This window comes from Suncus etruscus, chromosome 2 (assembly GCF_024139225.1).
Source record: "Suncus etruscus isolate mSunEtr1 chromosome 2, mSunEtr1.pri.cur, whole genome shotgun sequence".
Classification (NCBI taxonomy): Eukaryota; Metazoa; Chordata; class Mammalia; order Eulipotyphla; family Soricidae; genus Suncus; species Suncus etruscus.
This window is the reverse complement of record NC_064849.1, coordinates 151,033,672-151,055,900: the sequence shown is the minus strand read 5'-3', so window position 1 is coordinate 151,055,900 and position 22,229 is coordinate 151,033,672. Positions and strand designations below refer to the sequence as shown.

At 34.9% G+C, this 22,229-nt stretch overlaps 1 protein-coding gene across 1 annotated transcript in view; it reads left to right on the top strand.

The window, feature by feature from the left end:
• The window catches only part of MCTP1 (multiple C2 and transmembrane domain containing 1), a 397,320-nt gene that overhangs the window by 287,702 nt on the left and 87,389 nt on the right, over positions 1-22,229 (top strand). Inside the window, exon 18 of the mRNA XM_049769129.1 lies at positions 19,262-19,315. Within this exon, the coding sequence (XP_049625086.1) occupies positions 19,262-19,315 (54 nt within the window). The remainder of the gene's footprint in view (positions 1-19,261; positions 19,316-22,229) is intronic.

The window sequence follows — 22,229 nt, the reverse complement described above, 5'->3', positions numbered from 1 at the left end:
TGAACTGGTTGCTCCTTTTGAAAAGAAACCTGGGTTGTGCTTTGTGGATTGCACACATACACATGTATCTATGTAAATTAAGGAAAAGTTTAGAGGTTCCCATGCTGTATCTATATGAGTCTACTACAGAGTACATGTAGTACTTTCAAAAATAATACTTTGTCTTAAGTCTATTGATATACCAAAAAATTTGTGATCTGTAAGCATGTGTAAAAACTATATATATTTTTTGAAGTGTTAATCACAGTGTTGGTTGATTCCAAACCAGGAAACTTTCTATTTTACACAAGAGAAAGGATAGATTTCTGTTTTATATATATGTATATATACTATGACTTTTAATATATATATGTATGTTATATATAGCATACATATATATAAAAAGACAGAGGTTTTAGTTGCAAAATTGAATTAGGATAAAAATTTAGAAAAAAAATACTAATATTACTTTCAAAAGAGAAAATTGAATAAAACTCCCATGACTTAAGACATTGAAAGATTTGAGAAAATAAGCACTATGAAATACGAACCATAAATAGGTGGCTAAAAGTAGAATACCTGTCTCAAAAACAGGCAAGGGTTGGGAAGGAGGGGGGGCATTGGTGGTAGGAATGTTGCACTGGTGAAGGGGGGGGTGTTCTGTTTATGACTGAAACCCAACTGCAATCATGCTTGTAATCATGGTGTTTAAATAAAGATTTTATATATAAAAATAAATTAAATAAAAATTGATAAAGAAAAAGTTTTGTTTTCAGCATATTGGTTGGTGATAGCTATGATTATTACTGAAATTGGATGGTATTTCTATGTGTGTTTATTGTTTATAAAGCAGAACTTTCTTTTTTAAGTGATTTTAGAACATAGGTATTAAAGCCCTTCCTAAATTTTTCCCACCATGGTGCATACACTAGTTTATTAAGAAAAATGGAATGTCATCTTTCAGCATGCAGAAAGTTTGACTGCATTTATTTAGTTGAACCCAATGAAGATGAAATGAGGAAACCCTCATTCATGAGACTGATTGATTCTGTGGATTCAAGTCTATAGAATTAGGCACCCCCCAAAAATAGATGTCATCAGAAATGATATTTCACCTCTGCTGTTTTCCACTTGTTAAAAAAAAGAGCAATACTGGATTTTCTTCTTTTCTGATGTTTTCCTCTATGATTCCCCTCATGACTTCAAAAACTAGATTTTTCTAAGAAAAATCATTTAATATATACTCCTTTCAGTATATCTGTCATAAATGAGATATAAATGTAGGACTGACATGGTTCTCATTTTCTGACCTATCACTCCATACCTGGGAATAATTCCTTCCCCCACCCCACAATTGCTTACCACACTATTCACACTATAAGTACTATGGACAGAAATGTTTCTGTTGAGAGCAGATACCCAGAAAAGTTAAGAAATGAGTTAAAAATGACTAAATCCTTATATACTCTGGGACTAAATGGAACACTTTTTTCATCATGCACTAATTCCTTCTCCAGAAGAAGGAATCCCAGCCAAGGTGACCATCATCCTGTCTCAACTGTGTAAGCAAAGGAACCTGGCATGATGCAGGGGCACAGCATGGCCAAACAAACTAGGGGTCTGTTGCCAATAGGACATGATAGATATATAGAAACAAGGCAGTTAAATTAAACAGCTTATCCAAATAGTACAACATGAGAAATTTCCAGAAAGGGTATTGGTATACAGCCCCATCTTTCTGAAATTTGTACTCTGTGGCATCAATTAGTCACATTTCCTATTGGGGCTCTGTTTGTTACATTTCATCTCCCCATGAACACCTTAAGGACAAATTTTATTTTTAAATTTCAGAATAACTAGCAATACTAACTCTAACTTTAAGCAAATTGATGGAAAACACTCATTTTTATCTCCCTACACACACATTCTCCCTTTTTCTTGTTCAGGGAAATAAAGAAGATAGTAAAAAAAATTCTGTAATATTTGTTATCCTATTAAACCATTTAGAGACATTTTTCTTTTAATTTCTTGAAATAAGGGTATCAAGTAAATTTTTCTACAGTGGTTTTTATCCCCCACTTAAAAATGAGGAAATTCAAAATCAGAGGGTGAGTACTCAACTCTACAGAATATAAGAATGCAGATTCCCTCTGTTTTGAGGCTCCAGTTTATTTTCATTGTACATGTTTGCTCATACCTCACACAAGCAATCAGTTTTAAGTACCCAGAGTTTTATTTGTGTCCCAGTGCCTCCAAGTTCCTTCTCTGAGTGAGTAATCCAGGGACCCCTCTCAAGAATTCGAGCTGGTTATTTCTTTGTTCGCAGGTAACTCCATTAAATTAAATTAACACACATACAGGGCCTGGAAAACAAATTTCATTCCATGCAGGCAAGTAAGTAAAGAGTAAATCAAAGCTTGAGAATCCTACTTACTAGTGAAGAAAGTCTTTGAATTTCTTTGACATACAAAAATTATTCCAACCCTGTTTTTTTAATTACACTTAAAAGAACAATCATTTTACTGTCATGATAGTCCTCCCACATAGCTATCTCAGTTACCTAATAAATGGAGGCATTAAAAGACTGAAAATCATGTGAATCAATGAAATTATTCTCTGATTCATGAACTGATTGTGATACAAATCGGGCCAAAATCTGGCTTGCTAAATTACTTTATTATAAATACTGAAATGCTTTGTTAGTTCTCTCAGACGGCAAAGTTATTGATGCTTCTTCTTCCCCCTATAGTGTAGTACTGCATGTTGCTACTTGCTGAGAGGCTGTTTCAGTTATACCCAAAGAACCTCTTCCCAGTTGAAAAAAAATACATTGAGAAAAGGATTTTTCCTGTCATAAATGCAGCTTTATGAAAAGTTTGGGATGCTTACCCGAAAATGCACAACTCAAGAAACATCTGATGTTTGTTTAATATGAAAATCTGTCTCTACATCAAATCTATTTTTTATTTTCTCTATTATTGCTCTCGGTTCCAAAGAATTGCAAAAGTGGGCAGGAGAGAGAGTACAGGAGTTACTGAAGACTGAACCCTAAGCACAGAATCAGGAGTAAGCTTTGAGTACTACTGGGCATAGAAATCTCTCTCAAAATGAGAAACCCATGCTGAAATATTTAAATAAGTGGAACACTAATAAAAATATTCCTACAAAATCTGAGGCGACAGCTGAGGCTGTGCAAGGGGAGAAGACTCCAGATGCAAGTCTACTGTGCATGTACAGTTCAACCCTCTCTGTTTCAGGACAGACTTATCATTCACAGAAAGCAGCACAGATCACAGCCTCCTGTGTTTTTATCTCAGCACTAAAAATGACCACACACTTGCTCTTAACAGAAGCAGCACTGAGTCATACAGCCTGTAAACACATCTAAAAATGGATGATCACTCTTTTCTTCTTCCTGCTTATTTCAACAGCAATTTTCTCAATTTTTTTCAGAAGGTTACCAGCTTGCAAAAATCACAGGACCATGAAAAGAACCAGACCTTTAGTTTTCTAGCACAATCACTAGTCGAAAGCAGAAAACAGAAGCCAAGGAGATGTCAGTAGAAAAGTTCACTCTGTTACCCCTCTCAAAGATGCTCACTGCTTGCTTAGTTTTGCCAGGACATCATTCACTGTATAGACTTGTGACTCCACACATCTACCACTCCAGATCTCCATGACCTCTTTGAAACTATCTTTTGGACATCCACAGCTTCCACTTTTCTCTGACACATTCCTACCACTGCCACCACTGCCAGGTTGCATTTTCACTTTGCCTCAATATCCAACTTCTGAAGGTCTGTGACTACACCTTTAAATTGGGGCTACCAAATCAAGCAAATACAAATACAGGTGCTCCATTCAAGTGAAGATTAAATAAACAACAGGGTATTTATATTAAAATAATATTTATTTTTTATCTGAAATTCTCCTTTAACTGGGTGGCCTGTATTTTGCTGTTAGTGTCATCTTGTGGTACCCTTTATTTTTGCCTCAAGACCTGTAGACAACTGATCAATTTGAAATTAAATTCTGATTATTTTGCTCTTGTTCTTTCTGCATCTTCAAATATGACAAAGAAGACAAATCTAAAACAGCCACCACCCAAAACATAACCTCAACTTTCTCTCACCTATATTCTAAAAGGGTCTTTTTACCTAGTTTTGATAGTTGTTTCTTGTTTTTGAGACTGTAGCATTTTTAAACAAAAACTGGATGGGGGTAATAAATAGAACACCCAGGGTGTTACAGAAATAAACTACCATCAGGGATATAGTTTAATGGTAGAGCACATGCTCTGTGTGTGAACAAAGTCCTCTCTTCCTGCCATCAAAAAAGAGAAAAAAGTAATTAACTAAACCCTTCCAGGGCGCTTTTGTCTTCTCTTTACTGGAAAATAAGAAGCCATTTTCTACTCAGAAGACCAGCAAACGTCAGAGAGGTTTTGGCACTCAAAAAGGCTCTTAGAACCATAGGCCTAAAGAACTCAAAGTGACTGTATTCTCTGCCTTCCCTTCAAAGTCTGTTCTAAAGACTTGAGAGGTGGCACAGGTGGGGGCTCCAATTTATGGACATGCAAGTACTATTCTAGTTCTGGGTCATTCTGGTCTCAATAGACTGATATATATATATGTATGTATATTGGGCCTGTGCTGGTTTGGTACATTAAGGCTGCAGGGGGCTGGAGCACTTCAATTTCTTATTACAGGAATCATGTATTATAGTTTTAGGGTTTAACTATTACAGAATGTACCCACGGCAGAGCACTGCCAGTGAGGACACTCTCTGATGGGCATACAGTCTCCTCGGGTATCTCCCTCTGGGCAACTGTTTCAAACAGATGGTAGACCACAGATAAGGAGGGGAAGAGAGGGCATTCCACCAGGGGAAAAGGGTACTTTTGAGAGATGTGGGAGGGATCTATACCTCAGAGAGGATGGAGTCAGGGAATGTTGGCTGCTGTAGTGACACAGTAATATCTGGAACTCAGAATAATAGTACAGTGAGTAAGGACATTTTCTTTCCATGCAGCCAACCCAGTTTGTTCTCCTGCATCACATATGGTCCCTACAAGCACCACTAAGAGTGGACTCAGAGCCTAGAATAAGTCCTGAACACTGCTGGGTATGGCCCAAAGTAAAATATATTTGCCATATAAATATGTATTTCTGGCTTATTATATATATTTATAACAAAATACCAAATCAATATTAGTTCACCTGCTTTTTACATTCAGAAGTACATCTAAAAGTGTATCCTCAAATTACTGAATTCCACATGATTTTAATGACTGTATCATTTTTTTTTTTTTTTGGTTTTTGGGCCACACCCGGTAATGCTCAGGGGTTACTCCTGGCTATGTGCTCAGAAGTTGCTCCTGGCTTGGGGGACCATATGGGACACCGGGGGATCGAATCGCGGTCCGTCCAAGGCTAGCTCAGGCAAGGCAGGCACCTTACCTTTAGCGCCACCGCCCGGCCCCGACTGTATCATTTTTGACATATGAGTAACCATAAATTTTCTAGTCACTTATTTTAGTAATGTTCATTTCTGCAGTTTATGTCACATAAGTATATTCTGAAGAAAATTCTAAGTAAATCTTTTTCCTTAGCAAATCTTAAAAGAACATTGTTTTTATAATATATGGATCTGCAATATTTTGAGAGTTAACACTAATAATCACAATTAGATTTTTAATATTTTATGCATAGTAACCTGAGTAATCACTAATTATTTTTCTTCTGGAAAACTGTCTTTGACATAGTTTCCAGTCTTGCCTCAAGTCGACTTTAAGCAACCTCCTCTCTAAGAGGTCAAATGAACTCATTTGTAAATTCCAATGTATACCCACAATCCATTGTAATAATCCTTTCACATCGGTTTTCTTTACCTGCCATTAATAGTTCTAATTGCTCCTTCCATTTTTCTATGATCACAGTACAAAGAGATATATCTCATGTAACAGTATAATGGTTGTTCAAAATTTTTTGCTGAATGAATATTTTTTGTCTAATCTTTCCAGGAAAAGATGTGTCAATGTTTTATGCTTAGTTATTTCTAATTAATTTAAAGTTATTGATTCTGACCCTGTGTCAGGATAACTAACATTTTATTTTTTCTTGGGAAATAAGTGAGAGAGAGAAATGGAACTGAATCCCTGGATATAAAAGGCACAGTAGTAAAGGTCTGATATGTGTAGTTAGCAGATGTAAGCACATATCTTGTAAATGGAAGAAAAGCGGCTTTCTCTTCTACAACCTTAGCTCTTATTTCACCATCAGTTGGTCCCTTTTACTCAGTAGCTCTGTTTACTTTTAATACTTCTGTGGTTTATTGGTTATCCTTTTACTCTATTCTCAAACTGCAGCAAAATTTCAAATTGGAAAGATAAAAATTGTAAAATGGTGGAAGATGAGTGTTACCTGTACGTGACCTGTCAGTTCATATAGAGAGAGATGTAAAGGAAAACACTTCTATTTTTAAAAGGCCATTTACTAAAGATCTCCCTCACCGGAAGGCAAACTTTTTGCTTTAGATCTACTAAGACTCAGGAGAATGACTTTGAATTTAAAGCTGGTGGTAGTTGCCCAAGGACATGTAATAGATACTTGTATTAGTCCTTCATCATCTTTCTGAATGTTTCTCACCATTTACCATGTTCAGATTCTCTAAAGACACATTTAGAAATGTAAAAGATAATGAGATGATGTCTAGTTTTTCCTTTCTTTCTTTGTCTTTTTAGGCCATAAAACTGATCCTGGTTCTTGAGCTATTTTGTTTTGGTTCTGAATATCAAATCTGGAACTCATACACTAAAGTTTATATTCTACCACTGAACGAAAACCTCAGTCATGAATCATCAACTTTTTAAAAATAAGGGTTCCCATTTTAGTGCTCAGGAGGTATTGCACTGCCAAGGATAGTACTTTAGGTCTTGCATAGGCTAAGCCTATGCTCTACCACTACCCTACATTTACTCTGTTTTGCTGGGAAATTTTTTTTCTTGAGCAACATATACTTCAGAATTTTGGGGGCCGGAGAGATAGCATGGAGGTAAGGTGTTTGCCTTGCATGCAGAAGGATGGTGGTTCGAATCCCAGCATCCCATATGGTCTCCCGAGCTGCCAGCAACAACTTTTGAGTATAGATCCAGGAGTAACCACTGAGCGCTGCTGGGTGTGACCCAAAAACCAAAAAAAAATTTTTTTGAACTATATTTCTCTTCTATTTTTTACTATTTAATAAAATATCTGCCCTGAAATTTCACTACTTTTTGGAACAAATGAATTATTTTGGCATTCTTATTTGGAGGGAGACACTCTGAAGTGCTCAGGACTTCTAGCTCTACACTGAGGAGTCACTAATGACCGAGCTTGGTGAACTATATGAGATATTGAGAACTGAACCTAGGTTGACCACTTGTAAGACAAATATCCTTCCCACTACACTATTGCTCTGGATCCTTTCAGCAATTTTTAAGGAAATCTAAAAGTCTCACCCCTATGAGCTCTCATTTGAGCTCCACATGCCTCTGGAACAAAAAAAAAAATCAATGAAACACTCACTTAATAACTGCCAAAGTACCTCAGGAATCTAAGAAATTTACCAACTAGATGCTCTCCAAAGTACTGTACCCAAATATTTACCAATATTTCAAATAGTTTTTTTTTTTAGTTATTGGGTCACACCCAGCGGTGCTCAGGGGTTACTCCTGGCTGTCTGCTCAGAAATAGCTCCTGGCAGGCATGGGGGACCATATGGGACACCGGGATTCGAACCAACCACCTTTGGTCCTGGATCGGCTGCTTGCAAGGCAAACGCCGCTGTGCTATCTCTCCGGGCCCATTTCAAATAGTTTTATTAGCTGTGCTTCCCTCATTAAAGTTAGCCACCGCAATTTTATCATTTATGTAACTGAAGGAAGATTAAAAAAAGATGCCATTTGAAACTCAGTTCTCAGGAGTATGGAGATATATAGATATGGATACAGATATAGATATATATAGATATTCTTCATATTTTGAAGATGTTCTATTTGCTTTTCCCAAAAGATTATCTATCCTTTTCTTCATTTGTATCTAAGCTCTTTAATACATTGTAGTGACAGATATAAGATGTAGGGCCAACAGAAACACTTCTGCTGACTCATAGTCACTTCTGTGACTAGTTTGCACTATTTGTCTTGATCAACATGTCCTGTGTGGTGGGTGGTGCTGGCAGAGGGTTCTAAATGATATTTGTGGAGACTTATTGTTGCTGGTTCAGAAAGGTGACAAGAAATTGCAAGACCTCAATTAAGGCTCTAAAAGTAGAAACAAAATGATATGTCTTTATCTGCTTGAAGAAACTGTTTATAAATCAGAACTATTATTAGACCAATAACCCTGAGGGTTTTTATGTTCATGATTTTTTTCAGCTTTGCATGAAATATGTTGGTACAGAGCATGCAAAATTTATTAAAATTTTTATTAAAAATTTCTTCATTTAAACACCATGATTACAAACGTAATTGTAGTTGGATTTCAGTCATAACAAAAACACCCCCCTTCACCCATGCAACCTTCCCATTACCAATGCTCCCATCTCTTCCCTCTCCCACCCCCCACCTGTATTGGAGACAGGCTTTCTATATACCTCACTCACTGACGTTGTTATGATAATTCTCAGCATAGTTATTTCTCTAACTGCACTCACCACTCTTTGTAGTGAGCTTCATATCTTGAGCCAGTCCTTCCAGCCCACTTCTCTGGGAATTATTTTAATGTCTTTAATTTTTCTTAAGGCCCATAGATTAGTGAAACTATTCTGTGACTCTCTCTCTCCTTCTGACTAATTTCACTCAGCATAAAAGATTCCATGTACATCCATGTATAGGAAAATTTCATGACTTCATCTCTCCTGACAGCTGCATAATATTCCATTGTGTATATGTACCACAGTTTCTTTAGCCATTCATCTGTTAAAGGGCATCTTGGTTGTTTCCAGAGTCTGGCTATTGTAAAAAGTGCTGCGAATAATATAGGTGTGAGGAAGGGATTTTTGTATTGATAACTTACAAAGGAAAGGAGGGTTGTAGCCCAAGTGATGGGGAGCACAACTTTTATGTTGGGGCTCTGTTCAGTCCCTGCACTGCTCCTAATACTTCCAGGTGCAGCCCCATTAAGCCTCCAAGATTTTAAATGTTAGGTCTACAGAGCCTCGGTCTGAGCACTCTTAGAGAGGGCAAAAACTAAAATCAATCAAAACCAGATGTGTGTTGCTAGTGCCTCCTTGCCAGTTGGTTCGTGTTAAGCTTTGAAATTTAGAGATAGACGTATTAGCTATATGAATGTATTTCTTCCCCAAAACCTCAGTTTCCGCACCAATAAATTGGGATTATTATTTCCCTTGGGATAACTGGGTGGGAATAAAGCAGAATAACACATTGTGTTAAACAAATTGTCAGTGATTTATAATGGCTATTAGATCCATGTCACCTATTAAATAAGACAAACAATTTTGATGAGGGTTTAAAACATTATATAAAGATCACATACCTGTCGAAGAGATCCCTTATAAGTCTTATTGAAGAGGATGGGTTTTCATGGCCAATATGCCTTGTTGATTTTGAGCTTGAGACAAAGACAGCAGCAATGCTACAGTGCATTTTTCTGTATCTGTCACACACACACACACACACACACACACACATGTACATGGAAGTCCCCCATATTAAAACTATATTTTCAACAAAAATGCAAATGGAACAATTTAAGCAATTTTCCACAAAATAAAGCTTTGTGGCAAATGGATTTTATAGAATTGTTATCATATACACCACTTACATTTGAATATGTATTTGTACTAATAGATTATATATATTTACATTTTAAAGAATTATTTTTCTTGAATATTATAATGCTATTCTTCACCATGCCCATCATTTAAAAACAAAGGTCAACGTAAGCAGAAGCAAACAGAGCATATCCCTTCATGAGTCCAAAGCAAACTGCCCCTTCCTAATAGCCCAATCTTAGACTTAGAGAAGGAAAAAGATAAGCCAAGGCTAGCAAACCAGGTCTGGGCAAGGACTGATTTTAATAAATCAGAATAGAACATGAAAATGTCAACTTAATCAAGCATTTAAATTTTATTAATCAAGCCTAATTTTTATGAGTGCAAATAATCGCTGAAGCTGGACAAATTTGTTCTCAATTGCATCAGAAACATAATTTTAATATTTAATGGACTGATGAATTTAAATGGGAATTATCTTTATGAAACATGCTCTTGCAATTTGCCATTAAGCTAGAAATAAAAAAATCAACATAAATCTTACATAAAGGTTATTTAACTAAATGTTGGTACTATAAATATTATAAATGTATTATGCACTAATTTAGCAATCACACAGTACACTACATAAAGCAGAATGATAAGTGGACAGGGCATGTTTCCCCTTCTATGGGGTAAAACAGCTTTGGAGGTTTTGTATAAGGTTTGGAAACCATTCTTTGATTTAAGGTTTTCAGCTAAAATTCACCATTTTTCACAGTTCAGTGTAGGTGTAACCCCCCTGAATTTTCTTGTGTGTGTTGATTACCCAAATCATACTAAAATATTTATCATTATTTATAGAAAATACATGATTATAAATGATGTTTTCTGATCATGTGGATTTCTTGCTATTTAAAACATAATTTATTTATATATTTCTCACACCATGTTCTTAGGTCTCAAAATATTCAAGACGTAAGTGGAAAAAAATGAGAAAAAACAATTAGTGTTGGAGTAGGTTTTTCTATAAATGTCTACCTATTTTACTCACCCCAACTCCTTCCTCTAGCAAATTGCTTAAAATAGGAAGTTTGGTACAAAGTCAATTAAACCAAGCAGAATAGTATGGCTCCAAAGTTTGCTAGCATTAATTTCCAAGATAAGTGAGTTTTTATTTTCAAATTCTGTTCTTTAAAGGTCCCTAATGTTCTAAAAGGGTAGCATTTACCTGCATTATATGTGCTAAATTGTACTTTTGCCTGGAAAAGAACGTCTTGCTTATTGCAATTTTAATGCACCCAAACAGATCTCATGGGGTTAGAGCAAAATGCATTTTGAAGAATATGAGAGGATATAGTTCTGTTATAGGTCATTGCAGCTTTCTCTTCTTGCTTTGCAGGAAATACTTTAATATAATTTAGACTCTGAATTGGAAACTTGATAAAAATTCTTAAGATTGTTTATAAAATCTAAAACATTCAGAATTGTGCTTTTTTGGTAAACATTTATGATTCTGGAACAAAATTTGGCATTCTAAGAGATTTAATGGCATAAATAATTTTCTTTTTATTTAAAATCAAGTTCTGAGTAGTACAAAAATGTTTTTCTTTTAAAACATCAAATTGCATTAACATAGCTTAGTGGTAAATTTAGTTCCTTTTAATTTTATTTGCTAAGCTCATCAGTTTGATTTTTTGGCCTCTATTTATTTTGTAAAATAATAATGCTATGGTTTAAAAATAAGTAAGAGGTACATTGTATATTATTAATAGTTGGCCTACTTTTTCCTATTCCATTGAATTAGTATGTAGTACTCTAAAAACATGAAAATTAGCATGTTCCTTGCTAGTAAAAGATACAATACAGAGTGAAGCCTTTAGATGGAGACATAGTTCAAATAAACATTTAGCATTCCATTCCAGTGTTTTGTGTAGGTATTAAAAACGTATATGTAAGAATACTGAGAAGGAAATATAAAAGAAATGCACTTAAGATGCTTATACTGATTATACAGTTTATATTGGATAGTTTTTATCTTTTCTTAATGAAAGGGTTTTTCTGCATATTAAGCTGCCACTTAAAAAATTAAAAGTTGCATACTCTTGGCTAGTAAAGTAGATTTACTGTCCTTGCACCTTACTGTAAAGCATATTATACCACAAATAATGCTGTTGTTGATGATGAAGGATACAGACTATATGTAATCAGTGGCATGCATCAGAAGTATCTGATAGCCACATTAAAGCCACATTTCCTATTAAGAATCAGACTAAATTACAACATGGCACTTCCCAGAATGAGCCAAGGAAATGCATTCTGCAAGATGAAATAATTGTATTTGAGTGTCTGTAAAAATCAGGAAGTCTTTTAGCAGTAAGTAATAATGCTTTTCTTCTTAGTCTGCTTTCTTTTGTATTGCAGTATATTCAGCCTCGCTGGCAAGTCTATCACACTAATTATTATTACATCTAGTGGTTCAGTTATCTTGATGACTGCTGTAGCTGAAATACTCCAAGGTCAAATCCTTAATAGCACAAATCAAACCAAGCAGCCATCATACATATAGTTACTTTTGAGAAATCCTAGATGAAACTGTATACCTCAGACCCGTTTATGAGCTTTTATTTCCTTATAAACGTGGTGTAAATTATATGTGCACTTTAATTGTACCATTCATTTTGCAAATGCTCTTTTAGAATCTTTGTAGGAAGAATGCCTTCCGAAAATGACAACACAAGCACACATAGAATGATGCTATTGACCACAGAAACTTCATCCCGACCTCAGTACTTTACAGTGATCTGAAAAAAACCTAAGTGGCTCTCTGCATCTTCTAAAGCCATAGACTTTTGCTAAGTTCCTATTATATTTGCACATATTATATACCCAAATGGGGTATAAATGCATGCTTGACTTGGATTTTGCACACACAATATTGTATAAATGAACTCCAGACCATGTTGGCGACCATTACTCTCCCTGAATTCCTCTGTATCTCTAGGGTAGGAATAGGCATTTAGTTTGTAATGTGTCCAAATTTAAGCATCTGTACACATTTGGATGATCTATGAATATGAAATTAAATCTGAAACTTCTTCCTTTTGTGACAACTTTCTTTAATTTTTTTAACATTGCCTTTGCACATCTGGCCAACAGCAATTTTTTTCTTTAATTTAAATATGTTGGTTTTTTTATAGACCATGTTGGAGTGAACCAATTTGAATTGTGCAACAACTCATTTCGAACATAGCAAAATATCTATTTAATTCAAAGATAATTTCCAAAGGAAAAAAGTAAACCTACAAAAGAAATTGTTTTGCATCAGTTTGGGCTTTGAGGGGTTTTAAGCTTTGTGATACTCAGTACTTAAAAGTGTAATAACTAAGATTCCTTTGATTCCTTTTTTTTTTTAAAAAAAATGAATCATAATATGTGAAATATCCTGGGGGAAATCATAATATGAATTATTTTAAGAATTACTCATATATTCTTTTAGCCTTCATTTTTTAACTTCAGTTTTTTGACCCAGATTGATGATGATAAAAGCAATAAATAGTACCCACTGTTCCATGGTGACTTAACTAATGACATATATTCTTTTCCAGAGTCTTTACTATATGGGTTTTTCCTTTTTGCCTTTTTCAAGTTCTTTTTCTTAAATGTCTTTGGTGGAATAATTCTGAAAATGTTGTCAGATTTGTAATCAGATTATAATTATTAACATGTTCAGTCAAATGAAATTCTATTTCCTTGTAATACATACATGTTTAGTATTTAATAATGTCTAAAAATCTTGTAATATTAAAAGCACTCCATTCAACTCTATAAAATCTGTAGTGATAAAACCAGATGTGATTTTACTTTGAAAATAGATTTTTTAAATGTACAGCCATATATATTTGATCATTCTAAGTATTCAGCAAATATTAAATAGAAAAAGATAAATATTTTGCTTCTAAAATGTTAGATGCTTTTTTTCAGCTGTAATGTAACTGCATTTTCTACATGTGTTTTTTGAAATGTCATCTTTATTAGTATTATATTCAAGGAATAGTACCAAGAATCAGTTTCTTTCAAGACCTTCCTCCAGTGTGTGGCATATACGTCTGTGACGAGCGACATTACAGAAGGTCATGTCACTTTTAACTGCTTGCATTACATCTTTCTGATTTCCCTAGTGCCCTTCCTTTGTTTGATTAATACTACTTGCTTTCAAGCAAGGTATCAGAAAGCATAATTTGGAAAGAGAATTCTAGAGTGGATCTGAAATATTCCCCCTCAAGAAAAAGAAAGAAAAGAAACCAACTTTGCATCTTTTCTAACACATACATTTTTTTTTCTGTCACTCTTTATTTTTCTCCCCTCAAAGAAATCCTGCAAATTTGTTATTATTAAAATACTGCTGACAAATGTTGGGGCTACTGGACTTTGCATACTCATAAAAAAAACTATGTATTACTTGTTTGGTGTTTATTTAAAGAGGAAAAAGCTAGAATTTGAGACTAGGACTCCTATTTGTTCTACTTAATTAAATGTTAAATTTCTTTTTAAATAGTAGATTTTATTTGAATTTTCTGGTAAAGGTTGTAATTTTCTACCATTTTTAAATGCTCCTTAGGATATACAGTTTGTTTTTAAATGCGTAGTTTGAAGTTTTGATTCATTTCATTTGACTGAGACTCTTGTCTTAAAGCACAGTCTCATTACAGAAATACTTATCTTCAAGATCATTCATTTCGGTGGACCCTTAAAGCTAAAATATAGTTGAGAAATCATATCTTTTTAATTTAATTTTTAATTTAATCATATCTCTACCTAGACATTTTATATGTGGTTCTTATTACTAGTGAAGCATGAATCAAAATTTTGGATATTAGGAATACTGGATATTTTGTCCAGGGAAAATTCATAATTTAATTGGTAAAAAATGTTTAAGATGTTATTAATTGATGTTTTATTTTTATTAGTAGCTAACATATTTTGGTTTTCTTCAGCATGCATGCTATTCTCATAACTTCAAATGCATTATCTCATTGAGTTCTTAATCAATACTGTGAGATAGTTGTTATCTCCATTTTCCAAGGTTCCTTAAGCCTCACCTGAGCAAAAACTGCAATAGTAGATACATTCTAAAGCAGCTGAAAGCCTTCAATAGAAAACAATCTATATTATAAATCCTCACTTGTAGATGTTTATGATGAAACATTAAAAAGGCACTGGAGGAGGGGAAAAGCCCTCACTAGAGCTTTTAAAGTACAACACAGAGGCCTTTCACTTTTCTGCCAAATGTGAAAGTAAATGGTTGTATTGGGTGATTCTGGCTGCATATTTGTTGAGCAATTGTGCATAACCAATCACCCACTAGTGCTGGGTAGAACAGTTTGAGTTTTGCAAATGAAAAATCTATGCTTCTGGTCCTTTTTGAGTCATTCTTGCTACTCAGCCCCACAGTTGATTTGTAACATTAAGCTATTGTTTTATGGTTTAATAGTATTTTGAGTTTTCAAAAGTTAATTTGAGGAAAGTAGAGACCTTCAGATTTTAACACAAAGGTTAAATATTCAGGATTCTTCTTTTCAAACAAATATGGAAAAACATTTTTGAATATTTGCCTTTATTAATCTGCTTCACAGAATGTTACCTTTTCAGGCAAACTAATTTGTTTTTAAGAGATAAATAAATGGTAGGAACTTTAATAGGAAGTGTGCTCAAAAGTAGAAAGAATAGGTAATACTTTAATCTATGCATTTTGTCATCTTACTTTTTTTTGTTTGTTTGTTTTCTTTTTGGGGCCACACCCGGTGAGGCTCAGGAATTACTCCTGGCTATACGCTCAGAAGTCGCTCCTGGCTTGGGGGACCATATGGGATACCGGGGGAATCAAACCTCGGTCTGTCCTAGGCTAGCGCTGGCAAGGCAGACACCTTACCTCTAGTGCCACCACACCGACCCCATCTTATGTTTTTTTATTTATTATATATCTTAATTTAAATTTTTGCCAGTAAGTCTGTCCATACTTGGCTTTGCTCAGGAATTACTCCTAACTTTATACCCACAAATCACTTCTGGCAGTGCTCAGAGGACTGTACATAGTGCAAGGGTCAAACCTGAGTTGTCTATATGCAAGACAAGTACCTTACCCACTGTCTCTAAACTTACCATCTAATTCTTGAGCACCTTTATTACCTTGTACACTGCTAGGCACAGTCTGACACCATTCAAAACCTTGGAAACATCTTCAGGATAATGGTAGATTTTGAAAAGAGAGGAACATATAAATATCACTTTCTAAAGCATAACCACCTAAAATATGTATATGTGTGCAATGAAATATGAGTATAGTATTCATTTCTCTTTTCCTTGTCATATTTAATATGTAAGTCTGCTTGAATAATTTTGGCAAAAAATAATTATTCAAATATATATAATCACCATGCTTTCATATGCTTTATGTATATATTTTGTATTTTTGGGTCACATCCAGTGACACTCAGAGGTTATTCCTGGCTATGCGCTCAGAAATAGCTCCTGGTTTGGGGGACCATATGGGATGCCAGGGGATCGAACCGCGGTTGGTCCTGGATCAGCCACATGCAAGGCAAATGCCCTACCACTGCACCATAGCTCTGGTCCTGCTTTAATATATTTTTTTATTTTAAAAAAAAATAGAATATAGGGGCCAGAGCAATAGCACAGTAGGGAGGGTATTTGCCTAGCATGTGGCTAACCCTGGTTGGATCCCTGGCTTTCCATATAGTCTCCCAAGCCTGCCAGGAATAATTTCTGAGTTCAGAACCAGGAGTAACTCCTAAGTGCCATTGAGTGTGTCCCCCCAAGCAAACATAAATAAATAAATAAATAAATAAATAAATAAATAAATAAAATAGACATAGAGCTGGTTTTCAGTTCCACTGAAAGGTTTGCCTTGGGGAGGGGAACCTAGGTTTTAATTTCCAGCTTAAGGGATAATTATATAATTACATATGTCTATCTAATTATATAATCTAAATATTAAAATTGAAATATAATTTTACTAGAGATATTCAATTAATTTCTAAGGATTAAATTAATTTCTGAGCTATTATTTTAATGGTGTATTTTGACAATATTAAGTTTGAACTTAAAATTCCAGTTATAGTTAAATTTTCACATTGTTGTGCAGCCCATCTCCAAAGTATAGAAAGTACTTTCTGTACACATTAAAAAAGATATTCTTTTGAAGTAATATAATGTGTTGAAATGTTGTGGCTACTTTGCCTGCTTAAAACTCCATTGCAAAAAAGCTCAGTTTAAAATAGTGGCATATAAGCTCCATTTACATCATCATCACTGTTGTCTGTCTATTGATAATATGAATGCTTAAAATTTTGATAAAATTTAGTTTGGAAAAAATTATTTGATAGCCCCTATCTAAATTTCATTAGATTGTAAGCCTCTTGAAGGCTGGTGTGAGTATAGGTGGACTAGTGTGTTTTAATTTCCCATCTTGCTATTCTCATTAAATACTGAAATGTGTGCCTTTGACAAAGAGATTTATACACTAGAGATTTATATACTGGCATAATGGCTTTTGCACTGGCTGAATGGAGGTAGAATAGGAAATGTCCTTTCTGACTAAGTCACATGTAGAAGGTCACAGGAAGTTCTCATGATTTTATCCTGGCATAAAATCACAAACAAATTATCATTGAAGTTTCAGGAAACTCACAAAATTTTCTGTTAATTTTCCCAAATACATGGAGATTAACAATCAGATATTAGATATTGAACAATGTGCTGCTAATTTCCTTGAAATGCTGTATGTCCAAATAAATGACCAGAGTCCTGTTCTTTTCATACAAGATTTAAAACAAATTTGAAAATACCTTTTCAGTTGTCATTGCTTTCTTTCTTTCTTTTTTCTTTTTTTTTTGGGGGGGGGTCACATTCAGCAGCACTCAGGGGTTACTCTTGGCTCTATGCTCAGAAATTTCCCCTGCCAGGCACAGGGGACCATATAGGATGCTGGGATTCGAACCACCGTCCTTCTGCTTGCAAGGCAAACGCCTTACCTCCATGCTATCTCTCTGGTCCCAGTTATCATTGCTTTGGTTATATTATTTCATAAGATCTTGAGGTTTATGTTTGGATTATTCTTTTTTAAAATTATCATTAAAACACCATGATTTAGTTGAATTTTAGGCACACAATAGTCCAGAACATTTTTTTAAACAAATGAAAACTTTGAATATTTAAAGGCCTGTAGAAATAGTGCAATGTGTGAGAAGCTTGCCCTGGTACAGTTAACACAGGTTTGATCTAAAGCACCACATATGGTTTCTCGAGTCCTGCCAGAAGTAATCCATGAACAGAGTCCGGGGTAAGTTCTGAGTACTGGTGGGTGTGACCACACACACACACACACACACTCTCTCTCTCTCTCTCTCTCTCTCTCTCTCTCTCTCTCTCTCTCTCACACACACACACACACACACAGAGAGAAACTTTAAAATTATTTCATAACCATAATTCTATAAATCTAATTCAGATATGAAGAGACAGGCTGAATAGAAAACTAGAATTATTACAAGTATACACTATCAAAAGCCATCAAAAATCATAACTTTGCTTTTACTTGCATAACCTCCTTTAAAGTATTAAAAAAACTTTGGCTTTCATGGAGTGTATATGTTTCTGTCTGCATAGATATATTAGACTATATTAAAACACCTGAAACAGTATAAGTTCCACTCATAATGCCTGTAGTTATATATTAATTGTGACAAGAACAAATTATTTGGAAGATCAAAATAATGATCCCATCTGCTAAAGTGAGTAAATAAAAGTCATTAAAAATGTATACATATGCACCCACATGGGTTGAATATATTCATTTTATTACTGAATACATTTCTTATTCTGTTTCAAACATATCTTATTCTTATTATGTTATCCTTATATAAAATCATGGAGAAACTAACATTGGAGTTTCAGAAAATACACAAAATTTAATAATTAAAAATAATATAGAATATAATATAGAAAATAATATAGAATTGACTTTTAGATGTAAGAATTAAAATTTGAGCCATGATATATATCTTTATGTTGTAGACCACCAGCTTAAATTAATGAACAAGCAGGTTTTTATCTTAGAATTTGTGGAACATAACTCAAATAACAGAGCTTTTTGCTTAGTTTTCTGCCTCCCACCTGATTAATAGAGACAGCAGAACAGGTAAAAAGGAAATGTCCTGGGTAATGGCATCGCTAAAATGAATGTTTATTTACTTTTGCATATTTCAGATTCTTTAAGTTGTCATAGTATATTTCGTACCCATGAGGTTTCCTGACTAAGATTCAGTTCTCTTGTTTTAATCAATTAAAAACATAGCATTTTTTCTAATCCCTCTCTGCAGATCAACTACCACTTCTCAGTGCTTCTGTTTCAAACGTTAATAAAGTTTTCATTTCCAAAAGGTTCAAAATGACAGAACAAAATTCTCTTCTTTAAGAGCATGAAAATGACTTCTGTTTCTGTCTGTAGGTACTGGAGGACATGTTAGAGGACGAGGAAGAAGAAGATGACAAAGATGACAAGGTAATTATCTTTCCCAGCACTTGGGTACCTGGGGATGAAGAAATGTAGACATGACAATGTTTTCACAGACAGTTAAAAAAGGAGTGGAAGTGTTTTGAGTTCAGAAAATTGGACAGTGCTGTTTATCATCCTAACAATGCCACTGCATGTTGCAAAGAGGGAGAAAGGGCTATAAATCCTTTTCGCTTTTGTCCAGAGCTGGGTCAAATATTTTTCTGCCAGGAATAACAGCAACAACAACAAAAAATAATAATTCAGCTTGTCTGAAACTTGATAGCATTCGTGAAGATAACGGCAGTGACAACAGTTTTTTGAAGGGCAAAAATTTGTCCGATCTTGAGTATTACAAATCAGGCTACACTTGGGAGAAGAGGAAAGTGAGAAAATAGCAGCCTGCCTGAGTTGAACATGGATATTGTCATCTGTAATTCAGAAGGATTGCTCAGCATAGGAAGATGGGTGCAGAGGATTCCCAAGGACATTTAAATAACTCCACTACTCACTGCCCTTGCCCGGACTTGGAATGGCCCTGTGACTCCTTCCTCAGAAAAATCTCATACAGAGAGGCTCATATTTCGATTGCTGGTTGGTTTGGAGATAGAAGTCACAGTAAATAACAGCTAGTTTCTGGGACTGCTTGTATTGGTTGTTCCCCAGGGAGATGGGACAACTGGAAAGAGGAATTAGAATGACCTTGAACCATTTCAGAAGTGGTTGGAGTAGGAAGAATAGCTTTCTATGCAAGACAGGTAGTTTATCATCATTTGGAGCATTTCTAGATCTAAAATCTAAAAAAGTCCTGGAGTGAATTTGAGATGTGGGAGAGAGAATAGCATTCATCATTAACATATTTAGCATCTAACACCAGATTTTGACCTTCACTGAAATCTCTCTGACTTCTATGATAATGAAGCAGTGAAACTTTTTGAAGAAAAGAGGCAAATAGTGTATTTTAATTTATGCCTTTGGCCTTTGATTCCAAAGGAGATGTACAGTTATATACCAGTGTGAAAATTTGTCTGTGGGAAGCAAGGATTGGAAATGTCAAAAAAATTTACAGTGATTAGTTTAACTTCCCAAATGATTGCCCCTAATATTCAGTGCTAGAAAGAAAATGGACACACACACACACACACACACACACACACACACACACACACACCCCTCTCTCAACTGCTATTACAAACATTTTTAACACGATAGTGTTTTTGTTTGTTTTGGGGAGGGGTCCACACCCGGTGACACTCAGGGGTTACTCCTGGCTATTAGCTCAGAAGTGCTCCTGACTTGAGGGACCATATGGGACGCAGGGGGATCGAACTGAAGTCCGTCCTGGGTCAGCCACGTGCAAGGCAAATGCCCTACCACTGAGCTATCACTCCAGCCCCAAAATGGTAGAGCTTTTATGTGAAATTTTTACTTTGTACACCAGTCATTAGCGACATCATCAAACATAAGCTAACAAAATCTCCCTCCTGCGAAAACACATATGTGCTTGTTTTTAATGTTAAATAACATGAGCATACACTTCTGGCAGTAAATGATATGATTTATTGTTAAGGTCAGTTGTGGAGCTGAAGAGAGCCTGTATTTTAACTCACTATGCCAGCTCTGAATCATCATTTCTCTGCTGATAAATACTGAGCTGCCATCCATTTATAGCCATTTTCCTTTGCTTGTTGCTGCTTTATTATTAAAGCCACCATAAAGATCCATTTCAGCATCAGGCATTTCCTCAGAAATGTTAATAAATGGAAACCCATAGTGAAGTTAGTACTTCATTGCCCTGCTTGAAGTCAACCTGTTTGTTGCCTGTTTTTTTTTTTTGATATGTTATGCAGCTAATTTCCCATTTATGGTCATTTTTTTAGTAGAGAAGATATCAAGATAGTAAAATAAATAGCATACCATGTTCCACCAGTTCTCCCAAAACAGAAGTTTTGAAGGTAAAAAATTCCAGGGTGGAAACCAGGCCAAATTTCCAAATGGCATCTTTGTACTCTTGTATGTGGTTTTCTAAAAATGACACCTGGTTTTAGTACAATTTCAGATCTAGTTACCAAAATTGATCAAAAGTTAGTGCTCAAATTACCATGTGTATTTAAGAATATTCTTTAGTACAAGATGGGGGCAGTGTGCTTTTCTTATGTGAACTGATTTTTCATAAATCCAGCCTTTTGAATTGGTATTGTCTAAAAAGGATTATCTTTACTTATGATATAATTAATGACATTAAAAATCTAAAAAATTAAATTGCCTAATGCAGCAATTTACAATAGAGTTACAGTGACTCAATTATAGGAAGAAGACTCTTAGAAGGCTCTCCTAGAAATACAGTTTTACTATAAGAAATGGACATCTAAAAGGAATCAGAAGTTTCTATTTCCCCAATTCATTTTTGCCTGACTCTAAAAATAGTCTGTTACAAGTGTTGGCCATCAATGCATTCAAGTGGGAGAAGGGTGATTTCCTACTTCTAAAAAAATGTATTGGTCCCTCTATTTAAAGTTTGTGTATATAGTCATGCATAATGGAATTTCATAAGAAAACAAATGTATTTTTTCCCATATGAGCAGGTACCAATCTTTAGGTCTCATTATTTCTGTTTTCTCATATGGTCTAATAGTAGGGTGAGGTCAGTGGGTCCTCTTATAAGATAAAAGTAAAAAAGATTAATAAATGTGCCAAAGCCTCACTTTAATTGAACCTGAAGCATATGTTGCAAGTATGTAAAATATGTCCCAGATGTTTCGCAGGGTTAGTGTCTTGGCTTTCCCTGATTACCACAAGGCAGCTATTAGTCCTCTAACCTTTGGACTTGGGGGTAAATGGGGTATTACGTGGCATAGAATGAGAGCACCTGTTTTCCATTCAGCAAAGACCCCTGGCAGGCTTTGCCTAAGCCCATCCATAT